The sequence below is a fragment of the Lissotriton helveticus genome, chromosome 1_1 (genome assembly GCF_964261635.1).
Source record: "Lissotriton helveticus chromosome 1_1, aLisHel1.1, whole genome shotgun sequence".
Classification (NCBI taxonomy): domain Eukaryota; kingdom Metazoa; phylum Chordata; class Amphibia; order Caudata; family Salamandridae; genus Lissotriton; species Lissotriton helveticus.
In genome coordinates this window covers 2,083,504,020-2,083,524,871 of record NC_136057.1, presented here as the reverse complement: position 1 = coordinate 2,083,524,871, position 20,852 = coordinate 2,083,504,020, and the positions used below count along the sequence as shown (strand labels likewise).

The window sequence follows — 20,852 nt, the reverse complement described above, 5'->3', positions numbered from 1 at the left end:
GGATGGTGTCGATCGACTTGCAGGATGCGTACTTTCACATCCCAATCCTGAAGTCGCACAGGAGGTATCTCCGTTTTACGGTGGGATCGCAACACTACCAGTTTGCGGTCCTTCCCTTTGGACTTACTACTGCGCCTCGAGTCTTCACCAAGGTGATGGCAGTGGTGGCTGCGCATCTCAGAAGGTCGGGGATTCCTGTATTCCCTTATCTAGACGACTGGCTGATCAAAGCAGAGTCGCCGGAGATGGTGCTCCATCATCTGCAGGAGACAACTCAGTTGTTACACAGGTTGGGTTTTTCGATAAATGTACCCAAGTCTCACCTGGTGCCCTCCCAGCGCAACCTGTTCATAGGTGCGGTACTGGACACTTCTGTATGTTGTGCATTCCCTCCACCTCAAAGAATTCACGACATTCAGGAGATGATTCCTTTATTCTACAATGGAGCGGTTGTTCCGGTCCTGAAGGTCCTTCGTCTGCTCGGTCTGATGGCTTCTTGCATTCTGTTGGTCAGTCATGCACGCTGGCACATGAGGGCACTCCAGTGGTGCCTCCGCAGGCAGTGGTATCAGCACAACGGAGATCTCAGGGAGTCAGTGAAGATCTCCGGGGAAGCTGCAGCGGATCTGTCTTGGTGGAGCGTGGAAGGCAATCTGTCACAAGGAAAGCCTTTTCAGCTACCTCCATCAGTGGCCACAGTGATTTCGGATGCGTCCACTCTCGGGTGGGGTGCTCATCTGGGAGACCTGGAGGTCAAAGGTTTTTGGTCTCCGGAAGAAAGGTTGTTTCACATCAACCTTCTGGAATTGAGGGCGATACGTTTGGCACTCAAGGCCTTCCTCCCTTCCCTTCGCGGTCGTTCGGTTCAAGTCCTGACGGACAACACGACTGCGATGTGGTACATCAACAAGCAGGGAGGAGTAGGGTCGCAGTGTCTCTGCAGAGAGGCTCTGCGTCTCTGGTCCTGGGTTCAGGACCATCAGATTTGTCTGGTGGCAAATCACCTGGCCGGAGTTCTGAACGTTCGTGCAGACAGTCTCAGTCGGCAGTTCTCTGCCGACCACGAGTGGAGGCTTCACCCAGAGGTTGTTCACGACATCTTTCGGATGTGGGGGACTCCTCGGGTGGATCTATTCGCCACTCGCGAGAATGCTCACTGCCTTTCGTTCTGCAGTCTCCAGTATCCGATGCAAGGAGCATTGGGGGACGCGTTTCAGCTGAGTTGGGGAGATCAACTCCTTTACGCGTTTCCTCCCATACCTTTGATTCCTCGGGTTCTGAGGAAGATTTGTCAAGACCGGGCCCAAGTCATATTGGTCGCCCCGGATTGGCCAAGAAGGGTGTGGTACTCAGACCTTCTCCGCCTCTCCTCTCACCCGCCGCTCCGTCTCCCTCACAGGGCAGACCTCCTCTCTCAGATGGAGGGGCAGGTTTTACACCCCCACCTCCAGACATTACACCTTCATGCCTGGAGATTGAACGGGGCAACTTGAGTTCTTTTTCTCTCCCTCACGAGGTAGTGGATGTCATTCTTTCTGCCAGGCGTGACACCACTAAGTCCATTTACTCCTATAGGTGGTCTAAATTTGTTTCTTGGTGCAGGGAGAGAGATGTTGACCCTTTGAAGGCTCATTTGTCTAATATTTTACAATTTGCCCTTTATCTGGCGCAGCAAGGTTTGGCTGTGGCCACGGTCAAGGGGTATCTTTCTGCCTTATCGGCATTTCTATGTTTGCCGGATCAGCCATCTCTCTTTAAGTCTCCGGTGGTTTTGAGATTCTTGAAGGGTCTCATAAATATGTTCCCTCCTACTCCTTTTGTTGTTCCTCATTGGGATTTGAATCTTGTGCTGACCTTCTTAATGGGTTCTCCCTTCGAGCCCTTGCACAAGTGTCCATTGAGGCTTCTATCTTTGAAAACGATCTTCCTCGTTGCAATCACCTCGGCAAGGAGGGTAAGTGAGCTTCAAGCTCTAAGTTCCAAACCCCCATTCCTGACCATTCATGCTGAAAGGATGGTTCTCAGGACCAGGGCTGCTTTTCTGCCTAAGGTGGTGACTCCTTTCCATCTTGGGCAGTCCATTACCCTTCCTACCTTCTATCCTCCCCCTCACCCGTCTAAGGAGGAAGAGAGACTGCACCGTCTGGACCCTAAGAGGGCGGTGTCGTTCTATCTGGACAGGACTAAAGACTTCCGGATGGATGACCAGCTGTTTGTTGGTTTTGCTGGCTGCAAGAAGGGCAGAGCGGTGCACAAGCGCACACTTTCCAGGTGGATAATCCTGTGCATCAAGATCTGCTACTCTCTTGCTGGTAAGGACCCTCCTGAGGGTATTAGAGCACATTCTACTAGAGCAAAGTCTGCAACATCTGCTTTGTCTAGGGGTGTACCTGTTGAGGATATTTGCAAGGCCGCGACTTGGGCCTCCCTCCACACTTTCGCGAAGCATTACTGCTTGGATACCGAGGTGAGGAGGGATGGCCACTTCGCGCGCTCTGTCCTCCAAGACTTCCTGGTGTAGCAGAGTGGGCACCCTCCTCCGGGAGTGGGGACTGCTGTGGGAATCTATTCACAAGGTGAGGAATCCACACGGCAGATGTATCTATCAGAAGAACAAGTTACTTACCTTCGGTAACGCTTTTTCTGGTAGATACTATATCTGCCTGTGGATTCCTCACTGACCCACCCGCCTCCCCGTTGTCCACTCTGCTATACCTGGTCTTTCTGTATATATGTTTATACTATTGATTTAGTTCTATTTGTACTGTGTACATTGTATATTTGCATATTTGCTGTCGTTGGTCCGTCCGTGTGCCTCGAAGGCACGGAAAAAAGGGCGGAACTGACGTCATCACGCCGGCGTGGGCCTGATGTAGGGTCGGTGACGTCAGACGGAGTCGCGCGCGATGCCGTGCTCCTGTGACGTCGCCCACGTCGGCGTACTACGAAGAAAATTTCCGAACGTTGCTGGCGCAAGGGGGATATTCACAAGGTGAGGAATCCACAGGCAGATATAGTATCTACCAGAAAAAGCGTTACCGAAGGTAAGTAACTTGTTCTTTGAGTCTCTTCATAAAACGGATAATGAAAATATCTCTCACAAAGTGGCCTTGTTTCTAGTGCTGGTAGAGGCCTGTGAGATTCAAATGCTACCAAAGAACCATGTCACTGGTTCCATAAAGACAAGATAATTCTTTGAATTATTTCTTAGTTCATGTCCAAATTGTTCACTGACTTTCATTTGAATGAGCCAGTCGTTCTGAGATTCTGCTTGCCAAATCCCTCTTCTGCAGCAGAAAGAGCCTCTTTCCCTAGAAATCAGGATCTGCATCCACAAGATGAAACATTTTAGTTGTACAGATCATCAATTGCTTGTTTGTTCTTTCACCTTTACAAAGGTCCTCTACATTGCAAACAAGAAGTTGCCAGATAGGTACCTGCATCATCGACACATGTCCTGCCAACGCCAATCATTCCAATGCGGAGCAGAGTACTTTAACATAGAAAGTGGGGGTAACAACTGAATGTAAGCAGGAGTGCCATGTGTGAATACCTGCAAAGTGGCCACCTGGATGAACAGCCATTGGGTCCTGGAGCACTCCTCCTTGGACACAGAAGCAGTGAGGGATTCAGCAGTGGTACAAGGCAGTTCTCTTTAAATAGTTGCCAAACAGTGAGCCTGCTTTACCTCCTCCATCCATTTTGAAGTTATAATTACTACTAGTACTCCTTGCTAGTCTAATTCAAGCATGTGAATCTATTTAGAATCCAGTGGTGGAGGAAAAAAAGCTACATACCTGTAACTACAGTTCTCCAGCATTGGTATCGCGTGATTCTTGCCGTCCTTCCTTCTACCTATTTTGAGGATCATCATTTCTAAATAACTTACACATATAAATCAAAATGCAAGGTATAGTGGCCTCTGGGGTGTGTGGAACTCAAAGCACTTTTGACCTCATTAGCTAGAGTTTCTGTACTTTCCAGTGAGGTAAATGTACTACTAAATAAGGTATTTTCTTTGACAGATGGATGTGCTTACTTTTGTGATAGAAGACTGACTTGAGGTTGCTGCCTCAATGGCAATGAATGATTAAAAAAGAATGCATTGTACCCTTCCAGAGAACTACATTAATACAGCACATAGAACACAATCATTCCACATATTACATACAACATAATATTGTCACACAGCAAATATAATGAGTAAGTTATGGTTCACGGTTATGAAGGACTGTACATATTTTGCCACCAGATCGATGCACAGATATCACAATCCTCAATTTATAAAGGCCTGAAACCCCTGTATTTTAAATCAGCTGCCAGCAATCAACAGGTCCCCAATTGCTGCTCGGGTAAGAGTAGCCAACCGATAGTGTGTGGAGTTATAGTTTTAGGTTTACCTACCCATAAGAGTGTAGCACTTAGCTAGCATTGGGCAACATAAACCCGATAGGCTATTCACAAACTGCATTTTGTAATACGTTTAGTAGTATTACAATAGTACTACTGAAGCCTTACAACATGTTATTCACAAACCTATGAGTACAAATCTCCACCTCTACCTCTCCTATCTTTTCTGTGGGGATAGCCTCACACATGTAAGTTTACTAATTAGTAGTACATGTAGGAGGTAGGAAGGTGAGTGGCTAGAGAAAAAGGCATATTAAATATGAGGTTAAAGAAAGAGTAAAGAGGGGTTTGGGGATGGCTAGAGAGTGATTTGGGGAGGGACATGCCCCTTAACTATATAACTGCACTTCTAAATATACTACAACCAAACAGGGACCCAAAACTGTGGTAAATTACTCCGGATTAGTGCGGGAATAAGTCCAGCACCACACATGGCCAACCACTGACACTGCAACATCCTCTCATAGAAAATAATGGAGGTGGAAATAAAACTCCATAGGAAGAAATGTTGAAAGATGTTTAATCAACTTTTTTAAAACAGTTGAATATATAAATAAATATGATGTAACATTAAAAAAACTAACAATGAAACAAATTATTGAATTATAAAATATTTAACAACCTTTTTTGAATTTATAAAAAAATTGTAAAATATTTAAATTGTAAATATTAATGTAAATTAGTTTTAAATGTAGAACAAATTAAAACAGCTTAATATCCCTACCTAAAGTTGAAAAATATTTGATTATGCATTAATAATTTTTAAAAGTGATATCTAAAATGTATAATAATGTGTAATGATGGTATTAATTTCTGTTAAATAATTATTTCAATTAAAAAATGTTATAATATTTTCTCATTAAAAAATAAATATGTCGTATTTTTAGATATTTTCATTAACGTTAAGGGGGTCTTTTGGATGGCCGCCCCCATAGTAATATGGCTGGCGGTGTCTAACAGACACCGCCACCATATTAAACTCTTTTCCGCCCGGTCAACTTGTTGACCGGAAGGAAAAGCGTCAAACGGTCTTTCCGTCTGCCGTGGTCCCCCCCGCCATAGTAATATGACGGGGGGAAATGGGTGACGGGCAGGGACGGATCACGGGAGGATCGCCACCGCCATGCGGGCGGTGGCGATCCGCCCAAGATCCTAAGGGCCCCTATGTTATATTTATTTCGAATTTTGACTTTTAAATAATGGAATTTTTATTTTACCATTTATTTTGCTGTGGGGTTTTTATTTTAGAACATATCCCCTTTGTTTTCTTTGGAAGGGTTTTGCTCTATCAGTGGTTGGCCATGTGTGGTGCCGGACTTACTACTGTTTCCTTTTGAGGGCAGTAACTTACACTCCTAAATTTAACACTTAGAACACTTTTGTGAGTGTCGCCCCCTCCCCCCATTTTTAGACAAGAGACAGGAAGACTCATAGCACATATATCACCCGTGCTTCATTTGGTCCATTGCCTGAATGCTTAGAAGAAGACTTTTCTACCATGAATGGATGGAAAATTCACTTTTATGGTCGCTACACTCGAAATAAAAATTTCCAATTGGCAGCCATTTCGTGTATCCCATTAACATTTCCATCACAAAGACCAGATAATTACGAATGAGTTTTACCACTCTGTGGTTACAGGATTAGCATAAAATATCTAACTTTGTAAAAGACGTCTTTTTGAAGATTTTAATTATAGATGGCTTTGTATATGCGTTTCCTGGTAAATATTGGCAACGCAGTTGAAGGCCCATTTCCATTAATTATTTTTTCATTAATTATGTCACAGCTAAACAACACTTTCTGGCTTTATCAGATGACAACGGAACATTGCATGTTTTGGAGATTCCATGGACTTTGCGCAATCCTTCCCACAATGAGGTTCGTAAAACTATACAAAATAATCGATGTATTTGAAGGATATTTTTATAACTCTTTGCAAATGTTCTTTTTGGGTTACCTTTGTTGTCAATCATTAGTTAAGCAATTATGATTGCAGACTGTAGGAATAGGATTTTAGTGGAATAGGGTGTCTTACAAAATGTAAAATACTCCAGGATGTTTGCTGATGCTTGGCTTAGTTTTATTTAGTTCTTATGCAACTTATGATGTAAGATTCTGATTGGATGCAGGTTTATTCTCCACTGCCTACCCTGCTGCATATTCCACCTCCTTTTATTCCTTTTACCATACACCTTTCAATGTTTTCCAGTGAAATTCTATCCTGAATAATTATTTACAAAGAATAAATAACATGACTGGAAAAATTGTCAAACAAGTTGTTATAACCTATTTCAGTAAAGTCCAACTTAGACCTCCGAGGGTGGACTCTACGGCTGATTTTCAGCGTAGGACCTTAAGATACATTTACATACAATGAATGTAAATGTAGCTGATTTACGTAGTCAGTCTGTATCTGGCTTCTCCAATGAGTAGCTTGTGAGCTACTGGTATCTATCCGGCTACCTAGAAGGAGCTCTTCTATGTCCAGTCCAACCTACGAAATTAGCAGCTTTTGCCTGACTGAATCATTTTGTTATACCAACATTGACAAATGTTTATTGTAAACCAAAATCTGTGTATTCTCAGAACTGTTAAGCTGATGATAGAATTTCCAAAATATTTTTAAAGCTGATATTGGAGTGATAAATGTTGTGGCTTTGGCAAGGTTTATTACTAATAGTATTACCTTGGTGCCATGTGTATTTAAGCCATGGCTGTTATGTATTTACCACATAAAGGCATACAACACAATTGAAATTAGTAGCTGAAAATTTGGCATGGATCTGGCCTTAGTCGATCTATGTTGGACACACAACTGTATTCGATAATAAAACTGTGGGAACAATCAACTACAAAGATGTTAGACATTGTTTGCTTATTGTTAATATTACTAAAAGTAACACAAATCATTTTCAATAAAATACAGAAAAACAAACATACTCCACAAGTCACTGATGCAAAGCAGAGAATTGCATCGACGGTTGATACAAAGGTTCACCAATGAACTGATAAACAGAGCGAGCTCTTTCAAAAAAGCAGTGCTTAATTTGAGCCGGTGGTTGTGGGTGGGGCATATCGGCAATCATTTTTGGGGACCTGCACTTAATTTTCCTCATCATATAATTATGGAGAGCACGAGAGTGACAAACACACTAACGGGAAAGATGGATAAATAGAGAGACGGAAAAAATGCCACAAAGGAGAAAGCAGTGATGACAAAAGTGAGATAAATGTGCAGGCAAAGTCTGTCAGTGGATTAAAGAGGCAAAGGTTGAATTTAAGACCACGCAGCCTTGGTATTCTGCATGCAGGCATTTAATAGCACCGGCTGCTGCCTTTTGAGCAATGGGCTGCTGCATTTATTCTTTTACAAATTAAACACTGTAAAAAAACAATGAACGGACGACACAGTGGTGTAACGAAACCTAAGGGGGTCCCCTGCAAATTTCACAGAGGGTCCTCCCCAGCTCCTGGACCCAGTCAGTAGCTTTAAGGACAGGGACCTCACCGCCTGTGCACAGCCCAGGAGGGGGCATCCTGGAGCCCAGGGGCCCTCCGCACCATGGGTGCTGCATGGGCTATTGTTACACCAATAGCTACACACTAAGGATTTAAGTGGCTTGTGGGAAAGGTGATGGTGTTACCATGTATTACATGGAATAAAATACCCGCTGCCGTAGATGATAATGATATTGTAAGTCACCTTCGGCCTTGTTCTGCTATATCATGGGTACTCACAAACTTTCTGCTGGGGCCAAAATTACAGTGTGGTTTGTGGCTGAGGGCCGCACTGATAGGGGTGGAATCAGTGGAGGGTGGGGTCAGTGGGGGCGGGGCTAGAGTATAAAAAATCAAACCCATTTCAAACCATTAGACAATGCTGTATTTCAAAAGCAGATGTAACTACAAAGAGGTCTTTTTTATAATACATTTTTATTAGCAGACAATAGCAATCTTAGGAAGCATTGCATAGCTTCATGCACACTTTGACCCCCGATTCCTTCACAGTCTCTCTCTCTCTGTCTCTCTCTCAGCCAGTCAGTCAGTCTCTCTCTCTCTCTCTCTCAGTCAGTCAGTCTCTCTCTCGCTCTCAGTCAGTCAGTCTCTATTTCTGTCAGCCATTCAGTCTCTTTCCCTCTCTTGCTCAGTCAGTATCTCACTCTCTCTCAGTCAGTCAGTCTCTCTCTGTCAGTCTCTCTCTGTCAGTCTCTGTCAGTCAGTCAGTCTCTCTCTGTCAGTCTCTCTCTCTGTCAGTCAGTCTCTCTCTGTCAGCCTTAGTCTCTCTCTCTGTCAGTCAACCAGTCTCTTTCTCTCTCTCCCCCTTGCTCTCTCTCAGTCAGCCTCTCTCTGTCAGTATATCTCTCTCTGTCAGTCTCTCTGTCAGTCAGTCTCTCTCTCTGTCAGTCAGTCTCTCTCTCTGTCAGTCTTAGTCTCTCTCTCTCTGTCAGTCAGTCTTTCTCTCTCTCTCAGTCAGTCTCTCTCTCTGTCAGTCAGTCTCTCTCTCTGTCTGTCTCTCTCTGTCAGTCTCTCTCTCTCTCTGTCAGTCTCTCACTCTGACAGTCAGTCTCTCTCTGTCAGTCTTAGTCTCTCTGTCAGTCAGTCTCTCTCTGTCAGCCTTAGTCTCTCTCTCTGTCAGTCAACCAGTCTCTTTCTCTCTCTTCCCCTTGCTCTCTCTCAGTCAGCCTCTCTCAGTCAGCCTCTCTCTGTCAGTATCTCTCTCTCTGTCAGTCTCTCTGTCAGTCAGTCTCTCTCTCTGTCAGTCAGTCTCTCTCTCTGTCAGTCTTAGTCTCTCTCTCTCTGTCAGTCAGTCTTTCTCTCTCTCTCAGTCAGTCTCTCTCTCTGTCAGTCAGTCTCTCTCTCTGTCTGTCTCTCTCTGTCAGTCTCTCTCTCTCTGTCAGGCTCTCTCTGTCAGTCTCTCACTCTGACAGTCAGTCTCTCTCTGTCAGTCTTAGTCTCTCTGTCAGTCAGTCAGTCTCTCTCTCTCTCTCTGTCTCTATCTCTCTCTGTCAGTCAGTCTCAGTCAGTCTCTCTCAGTCATTCAGTCTCTCTCAGTCAGTCTCTCGCTCTCTCTCAGGCAGTCAGTCTCTCTCTATCAGTCTCTCTCTCTGTTACTCAGTCTCTCTCAGTCAGTCAGTCTTTCTCTGTCAGTCTCTCTCAGTCAGTCAGTCTCTCTCTGTCAGTCTCTCTCTCTGTCAGTCTCTCTCTCTGTCAGTCACTCTCTCTCCGTCAGTCAGTCTCTCTCTGTCAGTCAGTCTCTCTCCTGGTCATTCAGTCTCTCCCAGTCAGCCAGTCTCTCCCGGTCAGTCAGTCTCTCTCTCTGGCAGTCTCTCTCTCTCTGTCAGTCTCTCTCTCTGTCAGTCTCTCTCTGTCAGTCAGTCTCTCTCTCAGCCAGTCTCTCCCCAGCCAGTCAGTCTCTCTCTCTCAGTTAATTAGTGTCTCTCTCTCTGTGTCAGTCAGTCTCTCTGTCAGTCTCTCTCTGTCAGCCAGTCTCTCTCTCTGTCATTCAGTCAGTCAGTCTCTCAGTCAAGTCTCTGGCTCTCTATCTCTGCCAGTCTCTCTCTCTCTCAGTCAGTCAGTCTCTCTCTTAGTCTCTCTCTACCTCAGTCAGTCCGTCTCTCGGTTAGTCAGTCAGTCTCTCGCTCAGTCAGTCAGACTCTCTCAGCCAGTCAGTCTCTCTCTCAGTCTCTCTCACTCAGTCTCTTTCTATCAGCCAGTCTCTCTCTCTGTCAGTCAGTCTCGCTCTCTCTGTCTGGCAGGCTCTCTCTCTCTGTCAGTTAGTCCCTGTCAGTCAGTCTCTGTCAGTCAGTCTCTGTCTGTCAGTCTTCTCCTTAGTCAGTCTCAGTCAGTCAGTATCTCAGTCTCTCAGTCAGTCTCTCTCTCTCTCCACTCTGTCTCCTCTCTCTCTCTCCACTCTCTATTTCGCCACACTCGCTGTCCACACTCTCTCTCCACACTCCCTGTCTCCACTCTCACTCTCTCTCCACTTTCTCTCTATTTCTCTCTGGGGGTCATGGGTACATTACTTGCACGGTCCGCGGGCCGCCAAGGAAGGCCTGCCGGGCTGTTGGCGGCCCGCGGGCTGCAATATGAGTACCACAGCGCTATATGGTCATGAACTCCTCAGTGAGTTGCAATATCCTTATAATGTGCGGGTAGGGCTACTTTATCTCATAAAGTACAGCCACCAGTTCAACTATGGCCTAATGTGTAATTTGCTTCTAAGGACTCTACAGATAGTTCCACTAGTGATATTCTAGACAATGCGTACAACAAAAACGCATAGAGAAAATAGTGCAGATGTCTGTGATATTCTACGCAGGCATGGGTAGTTGCTGATTTGGGTATACATTTAAAATACTTGTAATTGAATTACCTTTTCATTTTACCTGCTTGGATTGATATATATTACGTCCTCACACAACCAGTGCTTAATTTGAGCCGGTGGTGTCCGGTGCTCAAAACTGGATCTTAATTTGTTTCCGGTGCTCCGCACCAGCACTTACTTGTTAACACCATACTTAGGACAGTCTGCCACATGGTGGTGCTGCTCATCTAATTTAGAGATGAGCAGAACAACAGTTGTTTATAAATACAATATCATTAAAAATGACTAATATCTGCCGCCATAGTCATTCCTTTAGCTTTGGGGGCCTCGAGTAATCTGAATTGTAGCACTTGCTGGCGAGAGAGATGGCTATTAGATGTTTTGGCAGCGATGACAGGAGCGATGGTTGGTGCAAGTTGGAGTGGCCTCCTGGTCAGGGCCCTGGCACTTAATATTTTACAAATTAAGCACTGCACACAACAACTCCCCTTGGGTGCAGAGGACACCATTCCTGCATTTAACTATTTAAACATTTTTTATCCCTGTCCCCTTACAGCGGACCATTAACAAAACAAGATCCCTGTGGAAGACACAACTGTGCTTGTCATTGAGAAAAACAAGGCTGGTGTTGTAAGAGAGCCTTTTGGGGGAGGGGGTCCGCCACTTAGCGCTTCCCTAACGCAATCACTCATATGCAATCAGCCCCCCCCCCTACATCCTTCACCACTCATTCAACATTCCAGCTATATTTGGTTCCTCCATTGCCCCTAAGTAGAGTCATGGTTATGTTTCTGCAGTTGCACACATCCTCTTCCTATGGTTGCCACCTAACTGGTTTTATATGGGCATGAGCTGTATTTTAATGTTCCAACCAGTACAATAAGTAGACAAATCAGATTGGTATTTTTTCCCCTTGTTAGTTCACAGCTTAAACAGGCAATGTAAGAAGAAAACACTTTAAGTGTGCTCTACAGCTGCCCTGGTGACCCCTGACTGACAAAGAAAGAAAGGCCATATTCAAATGAATAACGATGATTTCTTATAAAGTTATATTTCAGAACAATATTGGGGCCTTTCTGCAGAATGTTAAATGGTGAACAGGTGGCTATATGTGTCTGTTGCAATTAAAGCACCGTATCTCTGCCCTAATAAGGTCTGTGCAGCCTCTTCCCCTCTCAGACAAGCAGTGGAAAACGCTTTCTGTGAGGGGGGTGGGGGGTCTGCTCTTATATGGGGCCTAGCAGGCTCAGAGTGAAAGAGAAACAAAAGCTGTTATATTGTTTCTCTTCACTTCTGAGTCAGCCCGTGTCAGCGCAGAGCAGCTCAAAGCAGGCTGCAAACTGCATCTGCTGTACAGGAGACACTGTGTCTGACACACACCCTGGACGAACAAGCTGAGGGCCCCCCCCTTCATATATAGAAGAGTGCCCCCCCCCCCCCGCGCTGCGGGGGTGTCTGTTACGCCCCTGGGACTACACACAGCCTCAAACAGCTGTTATAGAAGAGCCAGATGAAACCAGCACTTTACAGTCTCCAGTAGGCTGTGATATTCAGAAGCCATGCTGAATTTGTTCCATTTAGGGTCTGAATAGGAGTCAGGCAGAATGGAATTTCGAATGGAATGCCACTCCTGGTCAGAAATGGCACAGCGCTTTGCACAGTGCTTTGCACTTGGTTTTACTGAGTTCAGCAACATAAGACCTGATTTTACTGGTTGCAAAAAACAGGTAAAATCACTTCAGAGGCTTGGGCTGCTGCAGCAGCCAACACTCGTTCTCCAGTCCCGCCAACTTTCTTCTCTAGAAATGGGAAAGCACACTACTCCCTCTTGCCATGACACTACTTCTCTTTCCATTACTGGTTGCAAAAAACAGGTAAAATCACTTCAGAAGCTTGGGCTGCTGCAGCAGCCAACACTCGTCCTCCAGTCCCGCCAACCTTCTTCTCTAGAAATGGGAAAGCACACTACTCCCTCTTGCCATGACACTACTTCTCTTTCCATTACTGGTTGCAAAAAACAGGTAAAATCACTTCAGAGGCTTGGGCTGCTGCAGCAGCCAACACTCGTTCTCCAGTCCCGCCAACTCTCTTCTCTAGAAATGGGAAAGCACACTACTCCCTCTTGCCATGACGCTACTTCTCTTTCCGGTGTCCTAACAATATTGTGGGGGTCCCCCTGTAAAGTACATGAAGGGTACCCCCCACGCTTCCGACCCAGTCAGTAGTTCTCTGTCCTGGGTTTATGCAGCCCATCCACTGCACCGGAGAGGGCCCCTGGAGCTCGTGCCTGCCCGCACCATGAGGAGTGCGGCAGATATTGTTATTCTACTCGCTCTTCCCTCCCGGTATCCCCCAACTCTGCTCCCTCCTCCCTCAAATCAGGCCACCTCGCACACATGTATCACCTGCTGGAGCATGTGATAAATGTGTGCCAAACCCTCATCAGAATAGAAAAAGTCATGTGGAAATGCACAGGGTAATTCCATGCCTGCACAGCTATTCCTCATATCGACAGGTCTGTCTCGTAATAAGTAGAATGTCATGTACAAATACGGGCTGGTAATGGTATTCCATCTGTCAGGACATTCCGCATCGAATTCCGACATACTTGTAATCAGGCCGACAGTGGTTTAAATGTCATCTTCACAGGATGAAGGATCTCTTTAGTGGGAAGGAATTTTTACCATTAACTAATGATTACTGATTCTAATATTTTAGATAGATAAAGAAAATCTATTACTAGACAAGAGTTCAGAAACAATATATTTCGAAGTTGACATCTAATGGATAGTATTCCCTCTGTAGATTCTTAATCTTTGAAAATAATCTGTCCACTGTATGGCACACTCCAACCCTTTGATCACTATCACAGAGCCAGGAGTTGCAAACTAAGTCCTAGAAAACCACATGCCATGCCCAAAACAGTGGCTAGGATGGCATTGTAAAAACAAGCATTGGCAAAGCCATCATGTCACTGCTCTAAAATGCAAAGCTCTTGGCAAAGTGAAACCTATTGACTTAACTAATGCTTTTTAGGTCGAGCCTCAACAGCGCTTTTGCTTTCTGCAAGACCTGTTGTAATTCTTCTCTGGGGTTTTGGCACATCCACCAATTGCCACTAGTTGATATCCATGGCATTCAGAAATGCTGGCTTCTTAGTGGTGCCTTTGATTAAATCTCCCTCCTTTGTGTGCTTAGCTCCCTCCCCGGTAATTTGACTAAGATAAGATTTTGCTTGGCCATCACACTGTACAGCATGTGATGGCCTCTCCTCCTGTCTGGCCATTGCAGGTTTAGTGTTTATTGCTGGCTTGTGCAACAGAAACAAAAGCGTTGTTCCACACTCTTTGTACATGAGGGCTGAACACAGTTCATTTAGGCATTTTTGTGCCTGCTGCAGATAACGGACTGAGCACTAAATTGAAATATTTTTTTTTTTTCTCCTGCTTCATATAGTTCGTTTTAACGGAAAGCAAAGAAACTGCATACCGACTAAAACTGTTGCTTGTTTTTATCCTCATTTTATATAGCCCAAACTTGACCATGAGCACCACTTACATTACACAAGGATACACTCAAACTGTAGGAATGCAACTTTAACTCAGGCTGATTTTAAGTGCTCCTATACCTTCGGCTCCAGATTGTACAAAATATAACTTCTTAAAAAAGTTTTTGGAAGCCCATACAGCTGAGTATGCATATTTAACCCATGTCCGAACTATTTTCGTGGCCATGTTTTTGTTGTGCTGTGTTTGGTTTGCTGTTGCTGAGGTTGGAGATTTGGCATACTCTCTCCAACCTCACCTACCTCTTCAGATCAAAATAAAGCAAAATGCAAATGCTTAGAATTTTTTGGGGAAGCCCGTACCATTGAAGCGCTTTACATGAGCACCAGTTACATTGCCCAAGTTGACATTAATTGAATAATTTCTACAGCTGATGGCGAAGAGTGTGAGTGCCAATAGACATCCCCTGTTTTACACACAGTGCAGCCCTGAAGTTGTTAGAAGTAAACTCAGTTCTGTAAAGGTCAGTACTGGAAACAACATTTAAAGCGTTTGCAGCCCCGGTAAATTTCCGCACTAAGGGCCCGATGTAGGTAAATGGCATTTACCGATTCGTAAATACCGAATTTTACCGATTCGTATTTACAAATTGGTAAATGCAATGTAGGTATATTTACCGAATTTTTTACCGAATCTGTAACATTCTGTAATTACCGAATCGGTATTTACCATTGATTCCTATGGGCCATGAGGCCCATAGGAACCAATGTCAATTACCGAATCGGTAAGTACCGATTCGGGAAAATTACCGAATTTACAAGGGGGACAGGGTGTCGCTTTGACACCCTGTTGCACCCCTGATTCAGGCTTGTGTGCCATGCGACACACATACATGCCCTCAGGGCATGTATGTGTGCCACATGGCACAGGTGTGCATGTACACAGAAATTCGTTATTTACAATGCAATAGTATTACATGGTAAATAACAAATTCTTGCCACCTACGTATGGATTGACCCTTTCGGTAAAATTACCGATTCGGTATTTTACAGAATCGGTAAATTTACCGATTCTGTAAAATATATGCCCCCTACATCTCAATCACCAAATACCGGTCGGTAACGGACCGAAATCGTCTGTTACTGACCGGTATTTGGTGACCTACATCTGGCCCTTAGTGCCTCCATGATTGAGGTTCAGAATCTCAAGCCGTTGATACCGAGTCACTTCTGGATGAGGCGTTGGAATAAAAGTTACTCCCCCACCAAGCACCCCCCCACCCACCGCAAGCTCCCTGGATACTGATATTCTGTGGGAGGGGCCGGGTGTCTGAAATTTTCTAGGCGTTTTCTTGTCTGGGGACAGTGAATGAATGAAATGTTATTTATCTCCGCGCAACTATGCCCAATGGGCGTCAAGGCGCCTAACTCCAAAACTAGCTGACGGCAAACAGAAACCAGGAGCTCACTGGTAGGCTTTAATGAAGCACCAAGTTTTCAATGCCTTCCTGAAGAGATCCAGTGAAGGCTGTGATTTTATCTCTAAGGGGAGAGCATTCCACAGTTGTGGTGCAAGAATGGAGAAGGCTTTGCTCCCCCATCTCGCCATCCTGGCGCGCGGGACTACCAGTTGGTTAAGCTCGAGAGAGCGGAGGCATCTATTTGGGACATACCTAGTTAACAAAGACCCCAAAGCATCATTCGGGCCTGCCCTCAGGGCGCTGTAGGTAAGGCAAAGAAGCTTAAACGACACTCTGGAAGGGATGGGCAACCAATGGAGACTCTTCCTTGCCAAGGTTGCAGAGGTCCGCCATGGGAGGGCCAACACAAAACGTGCCGCGGCGTTTTGAATCACCTGCAGGCGTTGTAGAATACCCTTGTTGGCCCCGGCATAGAGAGAGTTGCAATAATCAAGCCTTGAGCCAACAAGGGCGACCACAACCTGTTTGCGTGCCTGTGGGGACAGATAGTGAGCAATTCTTTTCAGAATTCCAATGACCCCCCAACAGGTGGCCACTGTCCTATTGACCTGAAGCTCCATGGAGAGCCGAGTGTCAAAAATGACGCCTAGGTTCCTAGCAGATTCGGTGGGTGTGGGGCAGATGCCTAACGATGAGGGCCACCACTCACCTGACCACATACCCTGGTCTTTGCCGTATTGGGTATTTAAACCCTGTTTAACAAGCAGCCACTGGTGCCCGGATGCTTTTAAATTGACTTTTATGGGCAGACAAACAGTCGAAAGCTGTTGAAACTTAATTTTCACTTCAAAGATGCCAGACTTGAATTCTTGCAAAAACACAGTTGATGGACAGAATGTAGAACAATGTCATACATTCACCCCAGTACAAGGATCTGGGCCTAAATCCATCGGTTTTTTGCACTCCACACCACCCTGGGTTAGACACTGGCTATATGCAAGTCAGCTCTGACCCTGTGCCTCATGGGAACAGTCCAGTCCGAACTACCAAGCCATGTCTTTCCCAGACCGGAATCAAGCATCCAAGGACCGGTTTCTGGCTATCAGCCTTCATCAGCCTGGATAGCTTGACTCCAGTGGTGTGGAGAGCCTGGGACTCACGTCTGAGCATACCCAGCCCACTCGGGGTGAAAATTGCAAAAAACACAGTTGATGGACAGAATGTAGAACAATGTCATACATTCACCCCAGTACAAGGATCTGGGCCTAAATCCATCGTTTTTTGCACTCCACACCACCCTGGGTTAGACACTGGCTATATGCAAATCAGCTCTGACCCTGTGCCTCATGGGAACAGTCCAGTCCGAACTACCAAGCCATGTCTTTTCCAGACCGGAATCAAGCATCCAAGGACCGGTTTCTGGCTATCAGCCTTCATCAGCCTGGATAGCTTGACTCCAGTGGTGTGGAGAGTCTGGGACTCACGTCTGAGCATACCCAGCCCACTCGGGGTGAAAATTGCAAAAAACACAGTTGATGGACAGAATGTAGAACAATGTCATACATTCACCCCAGTACAAGGATCTGGGCCTAAATCCATCGTTTTTTTTGCACTCCACACCACCCTGGATTAGACACTGGCTATATGCAAATCAGCTCTGACCCTGTGCCTCATGGGAACAGTCCAGTCCGAACTACCAAGCCATGTCTTTCCCAGACCGGAATCAAGCATCCAAGGACCGGTTTCTGGCTATCAGCCTTCATCAGCCTGGATAGCTTGACTCCAGTGGTGTGGAGAGCCTGGGACTCACGTCTGAGCATACCCAGCCCACTCGGGGTGAAAATTGCAAAAAACACAGTTGATGGACAGAATGTAGAACAATGTCATACATTCACCCCAGTACAAGGATCTGGGCCTAAATCCATCGTTTTTTGCACTCCACACCACCCTGGGTTAGACACTGGCTATATGCAAATCAGCTCTGACCCTGTGCCTCATGGGAACAGTCCAGTCCGAACTACCAAGCCATGTCTTTCCCAGACCGGAATCAAGCATCCAAGGACCGGTTTCTGGCTATCAGCCTTCATCAGCCTGGATAGCTTGACTCCAGTGGTGTGGAGAGCCTGGGACTCACGTCTGAGCATACCCAGCCCACTCGGGGTGAAAATTGCAAAAAACACAGTTGATGGACAGAATGTAGAACAATGTCATACATTCACCCCAGTACAAGGATCTGGGCCTAAATCCATCGTTTTTTTTGGACTCCACACCACCCTGGATTAGACACTGGCTATATGCAAATCAGCTCTGACCCTGTGCCTCATGGGAACAGTCCAGTCCGAACTACCAAGCCATGTCTTTCCCAGACCGGAATCAAGCATCCAAGGACCGGTTTCTGGCTATCAGCCTTCATCAGCCTGGATAGCTTGACTCCAGTGGTGTGGAGAGCCTGGGACTCACGTCTGAGCATACCCAGCCCACTCGGGGTGAAAATTGCAAAAAACACAGTTGATGGACAGAATGTAGAACAATGTCATACATTCACCCCAGTACAAGGATCTGGGCCTAAATCCATCGTTTTTTGCACTCCACACCACCCTGGGTTAGACACTGGCTATATGCAAATCAGCTCTGACCCTGTGCCTCATGGGAACAGTCCAGTCCGAACTACCAAGCCATGTCTTTCCCAGACCGGAATCAAGCATCCAAGGACCGGTTTCTGGCTATCAGCCTTCTTCAGCCTGGATAGCTTGACTCCAGTGGTGTGGAGAGCCTGGGACTCACGTCTGAGCATACCCAGCCCACTCGGGGTGAAAATTGCAAAAAACACAGTTGATGGACAGAATGTAGAACAATGTCATACATTCACCCCAGTACAAGGATCTGGGCCTAAATCCATCGTTTTTTTTGGACTCCACACCACCCTGGATTAGACACTGGCTATATGCAAATCAGCTCTGACCCTGTGCCTCATGGGAACAGTCCAGTCCGAACTACCAAGCCATGTCTTTCCCAGACCGGAATCAAGCATCCAAGGACCGGTTTCTGGCTATCAGCCTTCATCAGCCTGGATAGCTTGACTCCAGTGGTGTGGAGAGCCTGGGACTCACGTCTGAGCATACCCAGCCCACTCGGGGTGAAAATTGCAAAAAACACAGTTGATGGACAGAATGTAGAACAATGTCATACATTCACCCCAGTACAAGGATCTGGGCCTAAATCCATCGTTTTTTTGCACTCCACACCACCCTGGGTTAGACACTGGCTATATGCAAATCAGCTCTGACCCTGTGCCTCATGGGAACAGTCCAGTCCGAACTACCAAGCCATGTCTTTCCCAGACCGGAATCAAGCATCCAAGGACCGGTTTCTGGCTATCAGCTTTCATCAGCCTGGATAGCTTGACTCCAGTGGTGTGGAGAGCCTGGGACTCACGTCTGAGCATACCCAGCCCACTCGGGGTGAAAATTGCAAAAAACACAGTTGATGGACAGAATGTAGAACAATGTCATACATTCACCCCAGTACAAGGATCTGGGCCTAAATCCATCGTTTTTTTGCACTCCACACCACCCTGGGTTAGACACTGGCTATATGCAAATCAGCTCTGACCCTGTGCCTCATGGGAACAGTCCAGTCCGAACTACCAAGCCATGTCTTTCCCAGACCGGAATCAAGCATCCAAGGACCGGTTTCTGGCTATCAGCCTTCATCAGCCTGGATAGCTTGACTCCAGTGGTGTGGAGAGCCTGGGACTCACGTCTGAGCATACCCAGCCCACTCGGGGTGAAAATTGCAAAAAACACAGTTGATGGACAGAATGTAGAACAATGTCATACATTCACCCCAGTACAAGGATCTGGGCCTAAATCCATCGTTTTTTTGCACTCCACACCACCCTGGGTTAGACACTGGCTATATGCAAATCAGCTCTGACCCTGTGCCTCATGGGAACAGTCCAGTCCGAACTACCAAGCCATGTCTTTCCCAGACCGGAATCAAGCATCCAAGGACCGGTTTCTGGCTATCAGCCTTCATCAGCCTGGATAGCTTGACTCCAGTGGTGTGGAGAGCCTGGGACTCACGTCTGAGCATACCCAGCCCACTCGGGGTGAAAATTGCAAAAAACACAGTTGATGGACAGAATTTAGAACAATGTCATACATTCACCCCAGTACAAGGATCTGGGCCTAAATCCATCGTTTTTTGCACTCCACACCACCCTGGGTTAGACACTGGCTATATGCAAATCAGCTCTGACCCTGTGCCTCATGGGAACAGTCCAGTCCGAACTACCAAGCCATGTCTTTCCCAGACCGGAATCAAGCATCCAAGGACCGGTTTCTGGCTATCAGCCTTCATCAGCCTGGATAGCTTGACTCCAGTGGTGTGGAGAGCCTGGGACTCACGTCTGAGCATACCCAGCCCACTCGGGGTGAAAATTGCAAAAAACACAGTTGATGGACAGAATGTAGAACAATGTCATACATTCACCCCAGTACAAGGATCTGGGCCTAAATCCATCGTTTTTTTTGGACTCCACACCACCCTGGATTAGACACTGGCTATATGCAAATCAGCTCTGACCCTGTGCCTCATGGGAACAGTCCAGTCCGAACTACCAAGCCATGTCTTTCCCAGACCGGAATCAAGCATCCAAGGACCGGTTTCTGGCTATCAGCCTTCATCAGCCTGGATAGCTTGACTCCAGTGGTGTGGAGAGCCTGGGACTCACGTCTGAGCATACCCAGCCCACTCGGGGTGAAAATTGCAAAAAACACAGTTGATGGACAGAATGTAGAACAATGTCATACATTCACCCCAGTACAAGGATCTGGGCCTAAATCCATCGTTTTTTTGCACTCCACACCACCCTGGGTTAAACACTGGCTATATGCAAATCAGCTCTGACCCTGTGCCTCATGGGAACAGTCCAGTCCGAACTACCAAGCCATGTCTTTCCCAGACCGGAATCAAGCATCCAAGGACCGGTTTCTGGCTATCAGCTTTCATCAGCCTGGATAGCTTGACTCCAGTGGTGTGGAGAGCCTGGGACTCACGTCTGAGCATACCCAGCCCACTCGGGGTGAAAATTGCAAAAAACACAGTTGATGGACAGAATGTAGAACAATGTCATACATTCACCCCAGTACAAGGATCTGGGCCTAAATCCATCGTTTTTTTGCAC

The 20,852-nt window shown here is 46.1% G+C and overlaps 1 protein-coding gene across 1 annotated transcript in view; it reads left to right on the top strand.

The window, feature by feature from the left end:
- The window catches only part of DNAI3 (dynein axonemal intermediate chain 3), a 1,062,540-nt gene that overhangs the window by 978,470 nt on the left and 63,218 nt on the right, over window positions 1-20,852 (top strand). The window contains exon 21 of the mRNA XM_078645562.1: window positions 6,200-6,291. Coding sequence (XP_078501688.1) covers window positions 6,200-6,291 — 92 coding nt within the window. The remainder of the gene's footprint in view (window positions 1-6,199; window positions 6,292-20,852) is intronic.